This window comes from Numenius arquata, chromosome 2 (assembly GCF_964106895.1).
Source record: "Numenius arquata chromosome 2, bNumArq3.hap1.1, whole genome shotgun sequence".
Lineage (NCBI taxonomy): Eukaryota > Metazoa > Chordata > Aves > Charadriiformes > Scolopacidae > Numenius > Numenius arquata.
Window position 1 is genome coordinate 29,023,081 of NC_133577.1, and position 19,312 is coordinate 29,042,392.

The window sequence follows — 19,312 nt, forward strand, 5'->3', positions numbered from 1 at the left end:
TCCCCAGCAGGGGCCGAGGGCTGAGCCGCGCTGTCACTGAGGTGATGCGGCAGCGTCTGAGGACCCGCCTCGGGAGCGGGGCCGGGCTGTGGCACCGAGGGGGCCCGGCAGGCCCAGAGCCCCGCGCGCTGCCCGGCACCGCGAGCCATCCAACCGCCGCAATGGCTGTAACGACAGCTCGCGAGCGGACCTCGCGCACGGCCCGCGCCGGCGAAGGGCGTGGCCTGGGCGGGGCCGAGTGGTATCGGGCGCTGCCTGGCGCTGACCGGCAGTGCGGCGGCTCCTCTCGCCATGGCGGCCGGCGGCGACGGGGCCTGTGCGCCTGAGCGGCCCTACGAGCTGGTGGTGTTCGGGGCCTCGGGCTTCACCGGCCAGTTCGTGGTGGAGGAGGTGGCGCGCGCGGCGACCGGCGGGGAGCTGCGCGGCGGCCTGCGCTGGGCCGTGGCCGGGCGGAGCCGGGAGAAGCTGCGGGCGGTGCTGGAGCGGGCGGCCGAGAGGCTGGGTACGGGCCGCGGCCGGGGGGCGTGTGGCGCAGCGCACTGGTGCGGGGACGGGGTCTGCGCGGCCCCGTCCGTTGGGAGCCGCCCGCGGGCGGGACGGGGGGCGAAGCGGTGAGAGCCCCGCGATGCTGGGGCCGCGCCGGGGAGGCGGCGGCTTGGCCTGGGGAGAGAAAGGAGGCGGCGGGCAGAGGTCGGTGACGGCGGTCTCCGGTGCGCAGGGAAAGCGGCGCTCGGGGCGGAGGTCGGCCTGCTGCTGTGCGATGTGAGCGACGCGACCTCGTTGGCCGCCATGGCGAGGCAGACCCGGCTGGTGCTCAACTGCGTGGGCCCGGTAAGTGCGGGGTTGCGGGCGGTGCTCCCGCGGCCTCCAGCGGGCGCGACTCCCGGCAGAGCCCGGGGCTGCCGCCGCTCCTGGGCTGCGTGCGGCTGGGCTCTCCGCTCCGCGGGCGGGAGAGCTGGGGCGGCCACCGGGAAACCGGCTGCTGGGCTGAGGGGTGTCAGGAGCCGTCTGGGTGAAATGCGGCTTTTTAGAAGAGAACCACAAGTGCCGCCGCGTGCTGTAATCGCCTGAAGGTTTCCCACCCTGATTATTGCTGCTGTAGTTCGCAGACAGTTCTTGCTGAAATGCAGCGGGGTTTGTTTTCAGTCTTTCCCAGGCAGCCGAAGAAACTGCTTGTGAAGTGGGGAGGAGTTTTGGGCTGGGCTGGAATGTTTGAGGTGGTGTTGGGGTGTAAAACAGAGCTGGAAAGAAGCCCCTCGACCTGCTGGTTTAGGTTCTTGGCCCCTTTAAGACTATCAGCTGTGCTATTTCCAGTGCATTCGGAGGGGATCAAAGTACGAGAGCTGGAAGTAAGGTCTGAAATTCAGAGCATTTAAGTAGAGAATATGCTGATAAAATGAGTGCAAAAAGCATAACTTGAGATTGGATCTATGAAATTGGCCTGGGTAATCTTCTCTTACGAGAGAAATATGGTGGAGTAAGCTGTGCAGCAAACTCCATTATGAGCATGAAGTTTGTTTCGCTGTGCCTTCTCTCCACCCCACCCCCCAAGAAACTACAAGTCCTATTACATTTTTGCCCCACTTGGCAAAATCAGTAGCCACTGAGTGTTACTTGTAGATGCATATGTTAGAAAAAGCACATTGGGTGAGTTGTGGTGTGCAGGGATTATTTTGTTATGTGTGGTGTTTTTTCCTTTGATAGTATAGGTTCTTTGGAGAGCCTGTGGTGGAAGCTTGTGTTGAAAATGGTGCAAGCTGCATTGATATCAGTGGAGAACCCCAGGTATGTGGCCATAGAAAAATGCTACCTTATATCAAGGATCTGTTAAAGGAGTATCTGTTCAGTATGTTTCATGTTTCTGCTAGTGGTTTTGAACATGAAGGCAAATTCTGCCTCCTGATCTACAACTTCAAGGTGCATTAATTTTTCTTAAAGTACAGTAACGTGTTTTAGTTGTATAGTTTTCTTACTTTTACACAAAAGCCTCTCAGATTCTCTCTGGAAATCCCAAACTTCTGAATTCTGCTTCAAGTCTCAGTTGTGATTCTATGTAAGAATTTTGTTTGTGTAGATCACAGATCACATTTCTTTGCACTGCTATGATACTTAAAGATCCTTGTCAGAGGCTTGAAGTATGCCGGGTGCTATGATACAACAGTAAAATGCTGATGGCTAATCTTGGGTATGGCCAAATCTGGAGTTCTGCTTAAAATATTTGTTCCGTCTGTGTTTTAGTTTCTGGAAGGAATGTACCTGAAATATAACGAAAAAGCTGCAGAAAAGGGAGTGTATGTCATTGGAAGCTGTGGCTTTGACTCAATACCAGCGGATATGGGAGTACTGTACACCAGAGACAAGTTGAAAGGTGACTAAAATAAGTGTGACCTTATGCTGAAAAACAAATGCAGGTGATGCTTTCATATAGTTTCCTTAAGCAGCAGTGCTTAAGTGGAGACTCTTTCAGTCTCTCTTTTTGCCTGCCTTTACAAGCTGACTGGTTTCAACCAACGCCGGTAGATAAAAAATTTAGAAGTAAATCTTACTCCTGTTAGATTGGAGAAAATTGGTCATTAGGTGGAGGAGGGATTTAAGGAGAGGTTGCTCACTGAGTGAACAGAAGCTTCAGTTGTCAGCAGCAGGCTGTTCAGCCAGCATGTGGACATCCCTGGGCAAACCTCAGAGCACTGCCTCTTGTGAGAATCTTGTAGGGAAGAGACAGTGGGCACAAGAAGGCTGAGGGAAAGGCACCACAAATTAGTGGTGATCAGATTTCATAAGTTTTCTACCACAAGTATTGAGAAGCTGTTACCTGAGTGTGTGAGACAATGCCATAGAGTGCCTCTTTCTTTAAGAGCAGCTACACCGTAACTGAAGAAGGATAAATACATTTGAGAAAAGATGTGAGAGTATTTAATTCTATGCAAATAGTACTTGGTCCTTAATCTCAAATGAGGATACTATTTTCGTCAGGCCTGACTTTCAGTTGGAAGGGCTGATAAGAGTATCCAAATGTTTTGCTTTTATGGACTGTTAAAACTGCTATTAAGTGGGATTGCTTACTGGATCTGACTGGAGGGAGAGGAGAGGCATGGAAATGAGTATCTGTTGTTCATGGGATTATACTTTGATGTCTGATACTTGTTTTGAATAAAGATGTCTTTTATCTCTTCCTATTTTGACTTTATGGTATTATCACCTGGCTATTCAGTTGCTTGCCCATACAAGTACAGTTTTACAGTGTCAGAAGGAACTGAGCAAAACAAAGCAGACTTTAGTAGCTAAGGTCTACCAAAATCTGTCAGTCCCTCTTGGTTTTCACAGCCTATGTCATCTTTTCTTTTGAAACTGGGAGGGAAAACTAAATATGGCTTTGAATATTTGTTTCCTTTTTTTTTTTATTCATTGATTATTTGCATCATCTTATTAACTAGATAAGACAAATGAAAAACTTAATTAGTAAAGATAGTATTAGTGACCCTTAGTGAAGTACTTCACATAAGAAATTTGATACTTGCTGACTAAAATAGCTATGGAACATAATCTTAGTTTATTTTACTTTGAGCTAAAGATGTGACTCTGCCTTTTCAAATAATTTTATCAGTGGCCTGCTATTGGAGTCTGCCAGAGTGTACTCTGGCTTTGTGAACTAATGACTGCATATGCCAAGTAATGTTTTCTCCTCCCTTAAAGGTACCTTAACTGGTGTCGAAAGTTTCCTGACAGTGAAATCTGGGCCTGAGGTTAGTTGGTTTATACCTTCTTGGAAACTCAAGAGATATTTGTGATAACATTGCTGTAGCCCACTGGAATAACTGTCATTACCTTAATTCACACGAAAAAACAAGGTGGCAGTTCACTGATGATGAGTCAAAGAACTTTAGGAGCTAATAAAAGTATCCCAAGCAAACACCCTTTTGTAAGGCTCATTTGCATAGAGTATCTACCTAAAGTTTGTTGTGTTAAGCTGTTTGAAGAACTACATGGTTTTTGCGGAGATGTTGAAAAGATTCATATACAAGTAAGCTATAACAGATACACAGTGGATTGCTGTTGGCTGTTTGGGGATTTTTTTATTTTGGGGTGAGGTGTGTTTCAGTATATTTTAATGCATGAAATCATAATACATATATGTAATAATGTGTAATATATGTAATAATTCTAAGGTTGTTATTCATAATAAATAATACATGAAAACTTGAGATACCATGAAACAGTAATTAATTCAGTATGTCACCAGGGAGCTTGTGTACATGATGGGACCTGGAAGTCAGCTGTTTATGGCCTTGCGGATCAAGACAACCTGAGGAAGCTTCGAAAAAAGATAGGATATGCCCCTGTTCCAGTAGTTGGTGCAAAACTTAAAAGAAGGTATAAGAAGTGCAAGATGTGAAATGTGCTGTTTTCTGGCAGTTCCAGTATTTATTATAAAGGTTAAGATACTCTTAAATAGTAAAAAGATGCATTTATGACTTTAGTATCATACAAACATGCAGATGCTTGTCTAGTAGAACTGAAGATAAGTTCAGTTTTACTGATTTGTTACTATTTTAATGAACGAGAATACGTCCCAGCATTTACTGGGTCTCAAAATCAACTTGTTCTAAGATACCCTTAGTGATGTGGCAAACTTTTGAGTTTCATTTCAGAAGTGATCAGTAGAAGGGAAAAAAGAAATTTGAAGAAAATATTATTTTGATTATCAAATTCATTCTTGCTATAGCACATGGAATTTTGAGTTGAGCAGGGATAAATTTGGAATGGATTGCTTTCAGTGAAAAGAGATAATGTAAAAATCCTCAAGAAAAAGCCAGTATTGGTAGGGCTGTTACGATCAGTTTTTTCGGTTTGTGTGAACATTTGAACGTTTTTTCTGACTTTTTTTTTTTTTTTTTCTATTTGCAGAGGACTTGTGTTTTACAATCGGGAATTCAAAGAGTACTCCATTCCATTCATGGGATCTGATGTTTCTGTTGTGAAACGGTCTCAGCGTTATTTGCACACAGAGTTGCAGGAAACGCCTGTAAGCTACTGTTACTTGTGTACTATGTCTTTATTACTGTTTTCAACAAATCTTTCGTTTATGTAATAACCGTTCTTAGTGCAGATCCGGGTTTCTGTAGTTTGATACATAGTAATGAACTGTGGTGTGCTTTTGCTTCTGTAAAGAAGGAGGCTTGTTCTGTTGGTCGCCTTTGGAAGCTGCTTGACAGGTCCAAGTTCTTCTGGGTTTCATACTACTTGATACTCTGCCTTATGAGCTTACTTATTGCTGCTAGCATAATAGTTGCAAGAGTCTCTCATAGGGTTCTCATGCTGTCAGGCTTCTCAGTATGTAGTTGTGGGGAATGGACGCCTTGGGTCACAGAAATATTTGAAAGGTAGGCTTCTTGATTGTTGGGAATGATAAATACATTACATTCTGTATAGAGGCTTTTTTTGTTGTATCAACAGAGCTTCTAAAAGCATCTTAATTGTAGTCTGTGCAACTATAGTCAGGTCAGTGTCATGTAGTAAACATTCTGATAAAGAATTCATATGCTGCTCATATGCATCTGGAGAATTCCTTGATGCTTACAGGGTCTGGTGTGCAGAGTAAAGGCAATGTGAAGTGGTGGTGGTGAAAAAGATGTTTAGATTCTGTTTTCTGTGGTTTCCTGAGGGGGAGACCAGCACTGACAATCTGTATAACAGCTGTGCAGAATCACAGGCATCAGTTAAGGCGAAATAGCACTCCAAAAATATACTTGGAAACTACCAATGAGAAAGGTTTGCCATTGCTATTCCAGAATTCCAAAGTAAGGCCTCGATTTCTCTTAAACTAAAGCATAAAGAGGAGGAAATATCATCTTGGGAGAAGAGCGTGAAATCAGATACCAAAACGCATCTTTCTTTAAAGCTTTCCAGTCTTATTTACCATGCTCACTCCCTCACCATTCTGTAGTTATATTGTCTTCTCATAATGAATTATGAGTGAAGCATTATTCAAAGAGTTGCTTAAAACTAAGGCAATTGTTTAAGGCCGTATTAACAGCTATCTGTCGTATCAAACAATTGCATCCAAGTTTGGGGGTAGATTTATTTTTACAAATGAATTGATGCAAAAATTTCAATGTAAATTCTGTCACTGAAAATATGTTTTTGCCTCAGGTGCAGTATGGTGCTTACGTAAACATAGGTGGTCTTGGCTCTGTCATCAAGCTGATGTTCGCTGGCATTTTATTTCTGCTTCTTGTGAAGTTTAGCTTTGGAAGAAAACTTCTGATAAAAGTAAGTGTTCAAAACACAAAAGAACTAAGTGGAGATATTTTTTCGCCTCTGGCTTAGTTGGTCTTTTTATTGTCTTTTTTTCCCCTTTCTACTATGCAGTATCCGGAATTTTTCTCTGCTGGACGCTTCACAAAGAAAGGACCAACCCAGAAACAGGTAACTGACTGTTTTCCATCACAAGTGTGGAATAAATTTGTTATGGTAATGCTGGAATAGTAATCTAGAGTAAACGCTTAGACTGAAAGAAATAATTTCTGAATGCACATTGTGTGTGTGTGTGCGCGCCTGTTCAGGTAGCTTTGAATAATCATACCTTCTGTTACTAGACATGGAAGTATGTGGAACTCGTATGAGGAAAAAAATGGTGTTGCTGGGTCTGATGTATTTACATGGATGGCTCAGAGCACTCAGTCTGTCAAAGGTAATGACAGAGGGAGACGAAGTAGCAAAACCCCAGGACTGAAAGCACCAAGAGAATAAATGGACTTTAGAGCAGTAACAGTTCCAACAAAGTGGAAGTGATTAAAAATGTAGATGAGATTCTACCTTTTGAGCAATAACTCAAAATAACTACTCTCATGTTTAGATGCAACTTAGTATTTGGCATAATAGATACTTAAATTTACTCCTTGTGCTTACTCTGATGCGAGTTACTGTTTTGGTGACCACACTTGCCTTGTCTGCTACAGATGGATGGAACCTCTTTTACAATGACTTTTTTCGGTGAGGGTTACAGTGAGGGGCAAGATCCCCAGAATGGCAAACCAAATGTAAAGATCTGCACTGAAGTGAAAGGACCAGGTATGTATGTTAGTAGCAGCTCACTGCTTTTACCTCCCATTCCTTTCTCTGAAAGAGGTTTATGGTTCCACTGCTATTCTTTTCACCCTCAAGGAGCACTTGCAACATGGGCAAAGTCAACAGCATTTACAGAGTATTACCTTGGATAGTAGCATTCACTGTGACCTGTTTTTTGAAATAGCCAGTTCCTTTGCGTTCCCGTCGTTCTCTTTTCTTCTGACTTCCCTGTATCAGTTTTCATTTTTGCAGAGTAGAGCAGCTAAAGGGCACGTGCTTTAAAGATAGTTTTCGGTTGTTACAGCCTGGACTTATTACCTGTTTATTTCCAGTCCCATGTGAGTGAACTTAAATAGATCTGGCAGGATATCATTTCTAGCTGAAACATACTTGTGTTCAGATTGTTCCTTTTAAGGGGAGATGACACCTGGAGTAGAGTTTGGAGATAGCAAGCATGTATATTAAGAAAGAAGTTGATGAAGCATAGCTTCTTTAAATAGCTAGAGATGTGGCCGAATGCAGCAATCACACTGCAAAAGTCAGAATTTAAGCGCAGGACAGGAAAAGCTCTTCCTGTAATGGAGAGCCCTCTGTCACCGTGAGGTTATCGCTCGTGGTGGTTGTGTGGTTATAGGCCTGCATATTTGAAGCAGTGTTTGTCCGGACTAGATCTTAAGGACTTCACCAACTACTTAGGATAAATACCAGGTGAAAAAGCTGTTCTTAAGCAGGAAAGGCTGTTTCACTGCCAAGGAGATTATTTTTCAGCATGCTGTAGGTAAGAGCAAGATTACATCCTACACTTTAACATGCTGTACATTATTTTTCTGCTCAGAGCCTGGCTATGTTGCTACACCAATTGCAATGGTTCAAGCAGCTGTATCTCTTCTGGAAGATGCAGCTTGTCTGCCTAAAAGGTAAGTCCATGTAGGACAGCTGATTTCCCTTAAAGCTACTGTGTGCATATGTTTCTCTTGGAAAATACAGGTCTCGTAACACTGTGGATTTCTGTGTTGCCTCACCCAAATCGCTGTACAAGCTGATTTAAAGCCACTTACTCCCCATCTGCCTTTCAGTTTGAAAGGATGTAGTCATAGGCTTTTAGTAATGCTTTTGCAGGATCTATTGCACCAGATTCTATATATGCAGTGGTTTCTGTTGAGTTTGCTGGATGCAGAAACAAACCTGTGATTATAACCAGCTTGCCAAATTCCTCATATGCTCTGCTGTAGGACAAAGTGGCTTTTTCTTTCTTAGCAGGGAAGCACATCTTTGACTTCAAAAAGAGGTGCCACTCAATCACTGTACTGCTAATGTTTTTCTCTTTTGATTTTCATTAACAGGGGTGGTGTGTATTCTCCGGGAGCTGCCTTCTCCAAAACAAAACTCATTGAGCGCCTCAACAAACGTGGTGTTGAGTTCTCTGTTATTAGCAAGCCTGAAGTCTGAAGTCAAAGCCTAACTGTATGAACTAACACCTTTCCTGAGTCTAACTCCAATAAAACTGACTCGGCTGTAAAAGCTTAACCCTAAAATAGTTTCACTGTGCTGTTGTTTACAGCAGAAACAGGAGAAAAAATGAGTTAAAAGTTGTAATACTATCTGCTGTAGTGATCATACCCATGAAGGGTATTGCATTTTCATTCACAAGCATATTAAATCAGTGACTTGTTCGATAGTGGTTCTAGAATTTTGTTTAATCTCTTTCATTCAAGTGTTAAGTTACTGCATAATGGAACTGCAATAGCATCTGCTTCACAGTTACCCACAGCTACCTTGCTTCACCCAATTCCCCAACTATTAAAAGCAGGCAGGATAACAAGTGCCTTGGCAGATGAAACCACTAGTTTTGTCATTCTTTCCTGTGTTGTTATTATAAAGATCCGCTGACTCTGTACTGTTGGCTTAAGGTATGCGGACTTCCGTCCTTACTAGCTTGCCTGTAGTAAGGTTATGGGGTATCCTTCTCTGCAGATATCTAAAATGTGACTGAATGTGAATCTCTGCAACCTGCTGTAGGTGAACCTACACACATCACCGTGGCACATGCGCATTATGCCCTTTAGGGGCTTCATGGAAGGTCTTGTGTGGTCCGTAGTGGTGGTTAGTGGTCACTCAGGAGTGAAGTTTCTGTGAATTCTTGGTGGTTCTTTCCGTATGAGGCCTTGACTTGGAGTGTCCTGTTTGATTAGTATGGCTGGTTTGCAATGATAACTCTTTGAATGGATTTGGGATGGTAAACGCAACACCTCCATTTATTTTGCAGGCTTCTAAACAGATTCTTTCTGATGGCATTCTTCACTGTTTCTGTTTGTATTCACAAAAGGTGCCATCAATTCTTTCAGCTAGGCTATCGGTCCCTGATTGTAACACCGCGAGCTGGTGGTGTTTGGGGCCTCGGGCTTCACTGGCCAGTTCATACTGGAGGTGGTGGCGCGGGCGGTGGGGAGCTGTGCAGAGGCCCGTGCTGGGTCGTGGCCAGGTAGAGTCGAAAGAAGCTGCGGGTGGTGCTGGAACAGGCAGCTGAGAGGGCACCTGCCCTGGTGCGGGGTGGAGGTTTGTGGTCCGCTCCGTGGGCGGGAGAGCTGGGGCGGCCACCGGGAAACCGGCTGCTGGGCTGAGGGGTGTCAGGAGCCGTCTGGGTGAAATGCGGCTTTTTGGAAGAGAACCACAAGTGCCGCCGCGTGCTGTAATCGCCTGAAGGTTTCCCACCCCGATTTCTGCTGCTGTAGTTCGCAGACAGTTCTTGCTGAAATGCAGCGGGGTTTGTTTTCAGTCTTTCCCAGGCAGCCGAAGAAACTGCTTGTGAAGTGGGGAGGAGTTTTGGGCTGGGCTGGAATGTTTGAGGTGGTGTTGGGGTGTAAAACAGAGCTGGAAAGAAGCCCCTCGACCTGCTGGTTTAGGTTCTTGGCCCCTTTAAGACTATCAGCTGTGCTATTTCCAGTGCATTCGGAGGGGATCAAAGTACGAGAGCTGGAAGTAAGGTCTTTGAAATTCAGAGCATTTAAGTAGAGAATATGCTGATAAAATGAGTGCAAAAAGCATAACTTGAGATTGGATCTATGAAATTGGCCTGGGTAATCTTCTCTTACGAGAGAAATATGGTGGAGTAAGCTGTGCAGCAAACTCCTATTGGTGATGGAGTTTGTTATGCTGTTCCATACCCCCAGAAGAAAGGGCAAGTCCTATTACATTTTTGCCCCACTTGGCAAAAATGATAGCACATCAGTGCTGTGCTTTGTATTGGTAGCTAGAAAGGCGTTGATAACACACCAGTGTGTTGGCTACTGCTGAGCAGTGCTCACACAGCACCTGGCTGGTCTCTCCACCATCCCAACCCCCTCACTAGTAGATGGGGATAAGGTCCTGGGAGGGGATATAGCCAGGACAGCTGACCCCAACAGAGCTAAGGGATATTCCATACCCTATGCTGCCTGCTCAGCAATAGAAGCTAAGAGAAAGGAGGAGGGCTGGGGGCATTCCTTATTACAATGCTCATCTCTGAAAATTCCTCTGAGCCAGAAAAAGCTCTCCATCTGCCTCAGCTGCATCGCATTCAACACTTTATTATAAGTCAAATCACATGCAAACTGTTGCTCTATAGTACCATAGCTGTATTGAAGATTGCCCAATGGATGTAGTTCACTGTATGGTAATGTTTTGGGTGCTTCTTCGGAAGTTTGTGCCTAAACTGCAGTATCTTCAATCACTTAAAATTAAAAAAATACCTGTGAATGCAGTACTCATTACCAAACAGACTAACTTCCAACTGACCTAGAGGAAACTGAGGACAGCCAAATGCTGCTTTTCCTTTCAGATTGTCCCTGGGTGCAAACTCGGAAGCATACAACGTGCTCTCTGCTACAGGTAACTCTTTATGCATTTAAGGGACAGAGAAGAGAGGACTCGGTGTACGCAATCACACACTCCATCTCTGCTATTTCTGCTCCTGACGAACCATTTACCACCACTCGTGAACAAAGTGAGCAGTATTACAAGACAAGCTGCATACACAGCTGGCAGTAACCATCCCATTGCAGTACCTCCCGGGCTGACTACAAATGCACACAGAGTGACCGACTCTGCATCTGACAGGGTGTCTACGGCAAATGATTGTCTTGTCTCTCAAGTGTGTTTCAGTAATACCTGGGAGGAATACAGATAAATTGTCCAAGAAGCCAAGGATCAGGTTAGGAAAGCTAAAGCCCAGATAGAGTTAAATCCAGGGACATCAAGGGCAACAAGAAAAGCTTATGTTCAAAAGGAAGACTAGGGAAAATGTGGCCCCTCCAGCAGGAAACAGGGAACCTGGTCACTCAGGATATGGACAAGGGTAAAGACTTTTTTGCCTTGATAGTGCTCTATGTAACACCATCAAAGTTGCAGAAGGCAAAGGCAGGGACTAGGAGAATGAGGAACCGTGCACTGTAGAAGACTAGGTTCAAGACGATCCAAGGAACCCGAAGGTGCACAACTCCGTGGGATCCGACGAGATGCATCCGCAGGACATGAGGGAAATGGCGGACAAAGCTGCCAAGCCACCATCTGTCACATTCAAGAAGTCGCTGCAGTCACGGTATACATATACACAGTATACAAAATACATCATTTTACTTAAATATTAAGTTATTAAGCATCTAGATGACAATGTAGAAAATTCAAGTGCAAATTTTTAATTAACTTTTGATAGCTGGGCAGGGTCATTCAAACAGTATTTATTTTCAAGGATATTTTAAGAAAGAAAAAGCCACTTTAAGAAAGAAAAAGCCAGTTACTCAGTTATCCTCAGACATATTTGCACACTGAGCATATTTTTCCAATGCGATCAATTGCTCTATCGAGTACACTTCCAAAAGGAGAGATGAATTTCATTTCCACTGATGGAGGTGACCAAGAGTCATGTTTTCTTGTGGTTCTGAAAAGAAAGAGAAGTATCAAATTGATTTTTTTTATTACCAACACTATTCAATAGAAAAAAAAAAATTGTATTCAGTAGAGAAAAAAAAAAATTGGAATTACAAAATCAATGCTGAAAAATTATTTATGGGTTTCTTTGAAGATAGGATCAAGGCAGAAAACATACATAAATAAGCTTCCTTGTGCTTTCATTCCTCACCAGACTGTCCCGAGCATTGTCAGTCACTATTTGCGTGAGCTTTTAGAGGCTCCCACCCCAGATTTTAAGAGGCAACTCTCCTCAAACAGTTTTCCAGAAGGAACCAGAAACCATGCCAGAAACAAGAAGTTCTCTTTACTCGTTGTCTGGCCCGCTCCTGGCTTCTGTGGGGAACTAAAGACCGCAAGATTTTGGTTTCATAAGGTGGAAGACGATGATAGAAGAGCACGCCATCGTTGCAAAGAGTAGTAGGATCCACTTGCCCTTTTCTATCCCCTCCCTCTTCTGTTTCCAGTAGAAAACTAAACCATTAAGTGGGGAAAATGGTGCCCATGAGGCCAGCAAGCTGGACAGGCTCGGAAAGTCAGAGCAGAACCGTACAGCCAAGCGAGGCAGAGGAAGTTAGGCGGCTAAAAGCTGAACCGCTACCACAATAAAGGAATGCAAATAAGTGTTCAAAAAGAATGTCATACTTGCTCGATTTCTTCATTTTGGATTTTGCAGTTCTACCTCTCTTCAGTTTTTGCTTTCCCACAGACTCTATGGATTTGGTATCCTCTTCCTCTTTAGTCAGAAGCTCCTACGTTAAGGCAACACACACATTACTCATGCACAAGTTCTTACGCTTCTACAGAATACAAATGAATGTGTCTCTCATGAAGAAGTCACGACAAAATTATTGCCAAAAGCACTACGGTTTCTCTCCACAGAAACAAACCTTCCATCCCAAAGTCTCGTACCATCCTAAAAGCCGAAATTCTCAAATTAAGAGAGAACACACCAAGTAAGTTTCAAGAAAGGCACCGTGCCTTTTCTTAAAGGCAAAGCAATACTTATTAATTCTTGACTTAAGCAGATTCAAAATTGACTTTCATCACTAGTTTTCATGAAGGAAAAAAAATAATAAATTGTTTAGCTGATTAATTTAAAGCTCTCTCTTTTCAGACCTACTTTCAAGGAGAAAGGCAAAGCTTTGCAAAGTATGATTTGAAAAAGCGGTACAGAGCAAAAATCAAGAAAAGGAGACAACCACAGGTTTTACTTACTGGTTCCTTCCCAATTCGGGAAATGCTAGATACATTTTTTCTCCTTGACCTCAGAAGAGGAGGCGAAAAGACAAATTGAGAAGACAGGTCCGGGTCTAAATCCTTAAGCTGCACAGGATGGTCTGCTTCTCCAGCTAAAACCACAATGCACTGTTAGCACGCACGTACATTAGACATAAAGGACAGTGACGCTAAATTGCAGCTGATCATCAAAAGCAAAACAGCTTCCTGAAGCAGAAGGTCCAAGCGGGTTTATAAACACTCAACGTGGAGTATTTTTCCCCCCTAATAACTGCCTCTTGGCACCCATTCTTTGGCAGTACATTCTTTACCTACACCTACGTAACCAAAGATATTATATGCTCTGGAGGCATCAACGATCCTTACACATCTCGAGAGTTTTTTTTATCACGTACTCTAACACAAAGAGCCCAACGTGTAGTAACTTCACTAACAGAGGGTATGTCCATGAAAAACAATCACATAAGTAAACAGCTGCGTAGTTTGTTGCAAGATGCAGCTCCTTTTAAGTTAAAAACTGAACAGAACTCGGAAGCACGTCTCCTTTATTTCTCCACTGGGGGGAAGGGATGGCCATCACATATTACCACACACCCTCCAGTTTTCGAAACAGATAGAAACTAAGCTCATGACAAAAAGTCAGATTAAATTTCATTTAACTCTACTCAGATCAGCCCGCTCACATTTCTACCACAACTAGCCAGCCAGTCCTGTAGAGTTCAGAAAACGGATGAATTGCCTCTTCCCAAAATTTTTTTTTTGTACAGTCACATTCTTTACAATGCTTAAAAGCCATCCTCACAGCCTGTTTTCTGTGGCTTACAAAACAGCAATATGCCCTGTTTTGCACACAAACATAGTGCTCTTACCTTTACATTTCTTTGTCAGCTTTGTGAGAGGAGGAGAGAAAAGGAAGGACTCATTTTCCTCAACAGGCAGTTTCTGACGCACGGCAGTTTTGCGGGATCTGGTTCTTGTAATACGATCTGTTAAACTTCTTGGTGTTTCATCATGCCCTGATGGGTTTATGTCTTCAAGCAGCAAAGGACTGCCACCAGGTCCTTGGGGGAAGGCCTCCTCCCCTGTGCCTTCCTCTAATATTGATTGTCTCTTTCTGCCCCGACGCCCTGCCCTTACTGTAGTCCTGGGCGTGGTTAATTCCTCATCTGGCTGAGCAGGTGTTTGCTCACGAGCATCCATTTTTTCTGGTTTAGCACGTAGAATTCTTCTTGTACTTCTCCTCGGAGTATCGAGGATTTCCCCCTTCCCGCCTGAATGTATGCCTTCCTGAGTAGAGAGAGGTTCTGGGTCTGCCAAGAGATTTTGTGCCCCCTTCCTAGCACTTCTTCTAGGAGTCACGGGAAGTTTAAATTCTGTTTGAGGAAGCGATGATTTAGACAGACCAAGGTCAGAATTTTCTGAAACTTCTGATGAACTCATCTTTCTTCCTCTGCCTCTTTTAGGTGGCACAGCTAAAAGGTCACTGGGCTGCACCTCCTGACCCTTGACAATATTTTCAGTAAATTTTAAACGAATGCTCTTCTGTTTTCTCGCGCTTCTGCTGGGACTGACTGCCATTTTAATCTTATGATCAGCATCAGTCTGGCCGGTTCCTTCATCTCCTGCTGAACTTTTTCCTCCTCTAGTCCTTTTGGAAGCAGCAGAAGTAGCAATGCTACCTTCAGGAAGCGACATTTCCTCATTAGCCTCTTCCAAGACTTCAGACACAGCTTCCTTTGCTCTCCTTAGACTTCTACTCAGTTGTCCCCTTGTGCGTGTTCTAGGAGTGCTGACGTACTCGTCTTCATCATCTTCCACTTCTTCTGGCACAGCTGTTAAAGCAGCTTTGGCCTTCTGGAATCTAGTTACCTTTTTACCTATGGTTTCATGAATAGATTGTTCCACAACTTCAGATGTAAATTCTTTACTTCTTGTGTCTTTGATTACATCCAGTAAGTTCTCAGCAATAGCTACCTTAATGGGTTCAGGCACATACGGGAGCGACTCTGCAATGTTTTGAGATTCCTGATCGTTAGTTACAGTGGACACTGAGTTTGTAACCTGTTCTTGGTTTTCAGGATTGTTTCCTAAACTGTTCACAGGTTTTCCCTCTGTCGTTGCGCCAGTCGGTTTAGAAGCACCTACTGATGTAGGATCTCCCATCTCCCCTTCACCTTCTTCTCCTTCCAAGACTAAAGTAAAATTACTCTGAGATATAAAGAGCTCTCCATCTGCCTCAGCTGCATCACATTCACCGTCTTTATCATCAGGCAAATCACATGCAAACTGCTGTTCTACAGTACCATAGCTGTATTGAAGATTGCCCAATGGATGTAGTTCACTGTACGGTGATGTTTCTGGTGCTTCTTCGGAGGTTTGTGCCTTAATCGCGCTATCTTCAACCACCTAAAGTTAAAAAATACCTGTGAATGCAATACTCATTACCAAACAGACTAACTTCCAACTGACCTAGAGGAAACTGAGGACAGCCAAATGCTGCTTTTCCTTTCAGATCGCCCCTGGGTGCAAACTCGGAAGCATACAACGTGCTCTCTGCTACAGGTAACTCTTTATGCATTTAAGGGACAGAGAAGAGAGGACTCGGTGTACGCAATCACACGCTCCATCTCTGCTGTTTCTGTTCCCGACGAACCGTTTACCACCACTCGTGAACAAAGTGAGCAGTATTACAAGACAAGCTGCATACACAGCTGGCAGTAACCATCCCATTGCAGTACTTCCCGGGCTGACTACAAATGCACACAGAGTGACCGACTCTGCATCTGACAGGGTAAAAGACAACTTTTTTGAGAGAAAAGTTTAAAGTTTCAGTTCGCAACGCTTTGTCAAACTGCCCAGGTATCACATCTGACAACACCACCTTTCCTAAATAGTTCCACCTCGTGTTTTACAGTTGCCTGTAGCGAGCAATTATTCTTTCCTTCTAGATCCACATGAGATACTCGGGCTTTTACGGCGAGAACAAAAGTAGCATCTGTTACGTATTTCCAGTGACTCAGATGCTCAAGATAATTTAATCCCTGTGTAAAGACCTTTGCCCAGCCCTCTAAGTTGTAGCGCTAGCCAACGACGGCAGAAGGAAGAAGCCCCTCCGCAGCAGTCTCCGTAGAACCTGCTTCTTTTCCTGCCGCCTGCCTTGTCAAAAGTCGCTAAAGCATCATATTGGTAGCAACATGCCACGCTCCAAAACTCAACTCAAGAAAGGCTAGTCCGCATAAACTTTCCTTTTATGCTTACAAATCTACAAACAAGGAAGCAGGAAGCACTTTGTCCCAAATTCAGTGAAGGCAGACAAGCCATTTACATCTAAATGGGTGCAAACCAGTTACAACGAAAGCAAAAAACTATTATTAATTCCTGTGAGCATAATCCTACAGGAATTTGTCAGAATACTCCGTGTGGTACTTGGATTCACTGCGGGTGTCCTCTAAAGACTCATCACCCCCAGCAGGAGTGAGAATAATGGGGGGAAAAATGGGACAACTGGAGAATCAACAGTTCTAATTTTCTGTCCGTGTGACCAGCCTTTTAAAATTCATTTTAAAAAGTTTTAAGTGACTGGAAATATCTAAACTCATTACTGGGAATTCTGTTCGTGTGAATAAGGAAGAACGAGTAAAGGATCCAAGCACCTAAATCATTCTGAAAACAAGTTTGGTTTCCACATCATTTTGTCACTTGGTAAATGGCCCCCAGTATTGAAAAGCTGCGCTCCCCAACCTTGTGTATCCTCTTTAACAATAAAGCTACTTCTTTTTTAAGTCAAATGGGAAACGTCTAAGTTCCAGTAAACCAAATAAATGCACGGTTATTTTAAAAAATAGTTTAGGGGTTTTTTTGTACTATTACAGCTCTCAAAGGCCCAAGCCTTGACAGGTTCTATTCGGTGTTATAGGTGCAGAAAATGCACAGGAGAAAAAAAAAAAACAACTTATCTGGCCTCACGTAATGAGGTTTTTTCACTTGTGTTAACCAGCTAAAGAAACGGAGACCTTTTTGGGTGCCTTCTCATTGTCAGTAAGACAGGACTGTTCCCAATTTGCAAATTGTTTTCTATTTTGTAGAAAATGGGAAAATAGTTTACTTACATTCATTTCCTCAGTTTTAGCAAGACAGCTAGAAACAGGTATTTCTTCCTGCCGAAAAGGAACATTTTCTTCAACTTCAGCTGCTTCATGTTCACGTTCTTTAGGTAAATCCACACGCTTCCCCTCAAGGTGGTTTTCTGAATGAGTACTGACCACGTCCTCACTGTCAAGGATACTTATCACAGCTGGAAGAGATTTATATCATTTTAACATAACTGCTACGTAAATAATACTGGTTTAAGCAACAGGAAGTAACAGAGGAAGCAGGAGACAACGACGCTGTTCTCTATCCTGCCACATACACAAAATGGCAAAAAACTAGAATGGCTTCTAGCTTTTCTGCAAAAACTAGAAGCCAGAACTATCTACCTGGTGAAGGAGGCAGCCCCACAATAAACTAAAAAAAAACTAACTAAAAAATACAAAAAAAAGAGGAAGTTACTCCTCCTGAATGCCGAGGATGCATCATCTTTTAACATAGGAACTCAAGCAGCAGATCCCTGCCCTGGTTTCAGCTGGGATAGAGTTAATTTTCCTTCTAGTAGCTGCGGTGGTTTGGATTTGGTATGAGAAGAATGTTGAGGAACGTTGATACCCCAAATTGTTTTAGCTGTTGCTAGGTAATGTTTATATTAGTTCAGGACACTATCAGATCCCAGAGAAGCTGAGAAGGAGCACTGGCAGGACTGGGGGATATTCCGTACCACAGACATCATGCTCAGTATATAAATGGGGGTTGGCTGGGGGGACAGGGATCCGCAATCGCTGCTCAGGACAGGCCGGGCAACCCATCATCTGGTATTCTATCATTTTATTTTGTACACTCCTTAAACCATTATTATTACCATTATTACTATTACTTTTCTCTTCTGTTACTGTTCTATTAAACTGTCTTTCTCTCAACCCATGACATTTTTTTCTGTCCCCCCTTCTCCCCACCCTACAGGGTTTGGCGGGGGAGGGGGAGAGAGGACTAGTTGCGTGGTCCTAGTTGCTGCCCGGGCTTAAACCACAACAATCCCGTAACACACAAATGAGTGGCGGTGTACAAGATTAAAATAAATACTGGTGTCTCCTCCTAATATTTTAAATGCGACCACTTTTCTCAGTATCTTTTTCAAGAACAGGAACATTCGCATTTTCTACAAGGACTTGCTCTAAGGAGGGTATTCTCTCCAGGGTTTAATGAAAGTTGGCAGTAACGCGCTAGTACTACTTCAGTCTGAAACGCCTGTAGTGGCAAACTACATGTTTTACTTCAGGAGTTGAGCTACCTCCACTCACGTGACAGCTCCAACACAGTGTACCTACATTCACTGTCTGTCTCCGGGGGTGCAGAGAGCTCTGGATTTGGTGCAGCTGGAATGGCTTTTTCTTCTGATGAAGAGGACATTTTGGACTCCTGCTGGTTTGTTTCACTTCATGAACACAAAGAGAAATTCATAGTCAAGCTTCAAAACAAGCCTTGAAGAGCTTTACAAATTACTAACATTCTCTCAAAAAGCAGTTGCAGCTTTTAAAGTATCTGGTGAGAAAACTGCTTCCCTTTCCATAAGCTAATAGATGCTCGTTGAGCACACACGAGAAGTCAAAATCAAGTCTATAAAATACTGCAACAAATTATTCAAACCCCCAAATAAACCCGCTTACATTGCAGGAACCTCGGGTGTAATTTTCAGCTACACCATTTTCAGACAAAAGCAGGGCTGTACAGACAAAAACAAAGCTTCACAGTATCTGCTTAGTAACCCTCAAACTGTAAAAACGTTTACGTAGCCTGTTGAATGAAGTCTTTATCACCATACCCTGGGCTCTGCAATGACTTGAGAAAAAAGGCTCAACCTGAGAGCTAGTCAATCGGACTTACACTCACGCCAAATTAGTTCTGTTCACAGACAGAAAGGAATGGAAAAGCCACGATACAGAAGAACACAGGAAAGAACCAATGCCAC

The 19,312-nt window shown here is 43.6% G+C and overlaps 2 protein-coding genes across 2 annotated transcripts in view; one reads left to right on the forward strand and one right to left on the reverse strand.

Annotated features, from left to right (window-relative positions):
• The first annotated feature begins 236 nt into the window (after positions 1–236).
• On the forward strand, positions 237–8,910 carry SCCPDH (saccharopine dehydrogenase (putative)). The gene is made up of 12 exons (XM_074168566.1): positions 237–502; positions 719–831; positions 1,705–1,785; positions 2,239–2,368; positions 3,694–3,743; positions 4,241–4,371; positions 4,906–5,023; positions 6,151–6,270; positions 6,370–6,426; positions 6,960–7,071; positions 7,904–7,985; positions 8,412–8,910. The coding sequence occupies exons 1-12, from the start codon at positions 292–294 to the stop codon at positions 8,515–8,517; spliced, it is 1,311 nt and encodes a 436-aa protein (XP_074024667.1). The 5' UTR covers positions 237–291; the 3' UTR covers positions 8,518–8,910.
• Positions 8,911–11,728: 2,818 nt separating this feature from the next.
• The window catches only part of LOC141475362 (protein ELYS-like), a 35,270-nt gene continuing 27,686 nt past the window's right edge, over positions 11,729–19,312 (reverse strand). The window contains exons 30-35 of the mRNA XM_074163715.1: positions 18,672–18,778; positions 17,361–17,545; positions 14,121–15,657; positions 13,231–13,364; positions 12,658–12,764; positions 11,729–11,983 (exon numbers count right to left, since the gene is read on the reverse strand). Coding sequence (XP_074019816.1) covers positions 11,854–11,983; positions 12,658–12,764; positions 13,231–13,364; positions 14,121–15,657; positions 17,361–17,545; positions 18,672–18,778 — 2,200 coding nt within the window. The 3' untranslated portion in view covers positions 11,729–11,853. The remainder of the gene's footprint in view (positions 11,984–12,657; positions 12,765–13,230; positions 13,365–14,120; positions 15,658–17,360; positions 17,546–18,671; positions 18,779–19,312) is intronic.

What these genes read in the sequence shown, in the direction of transcription:
- SCCPDH (XM_074168566.1), top strand. Translation starts at nt 292, where the DNA reads ATGGCGGCCGGCGGCGACGGGGCCTGTGCGCCTGAGCGGCCCTACGAG. An exon ending in CACCAGAGACAAGTTGAAAG is followed by an intron (nt 2,369 to 3,693) that starts GTGACTAAAATA and finishes CCTCCCTTAAAG; the next exon opens with GTACCTTAACTGGTGTCGAA. An exon ending in AAGGACCAACCCAGAAACAG is followed by an intron (nt 6,427 to 6,959) that starts GTAACTGACTGT and finishes TGTCTGCTACAG; the next exon opens with ATGGATGGAACCTCTTTTAC.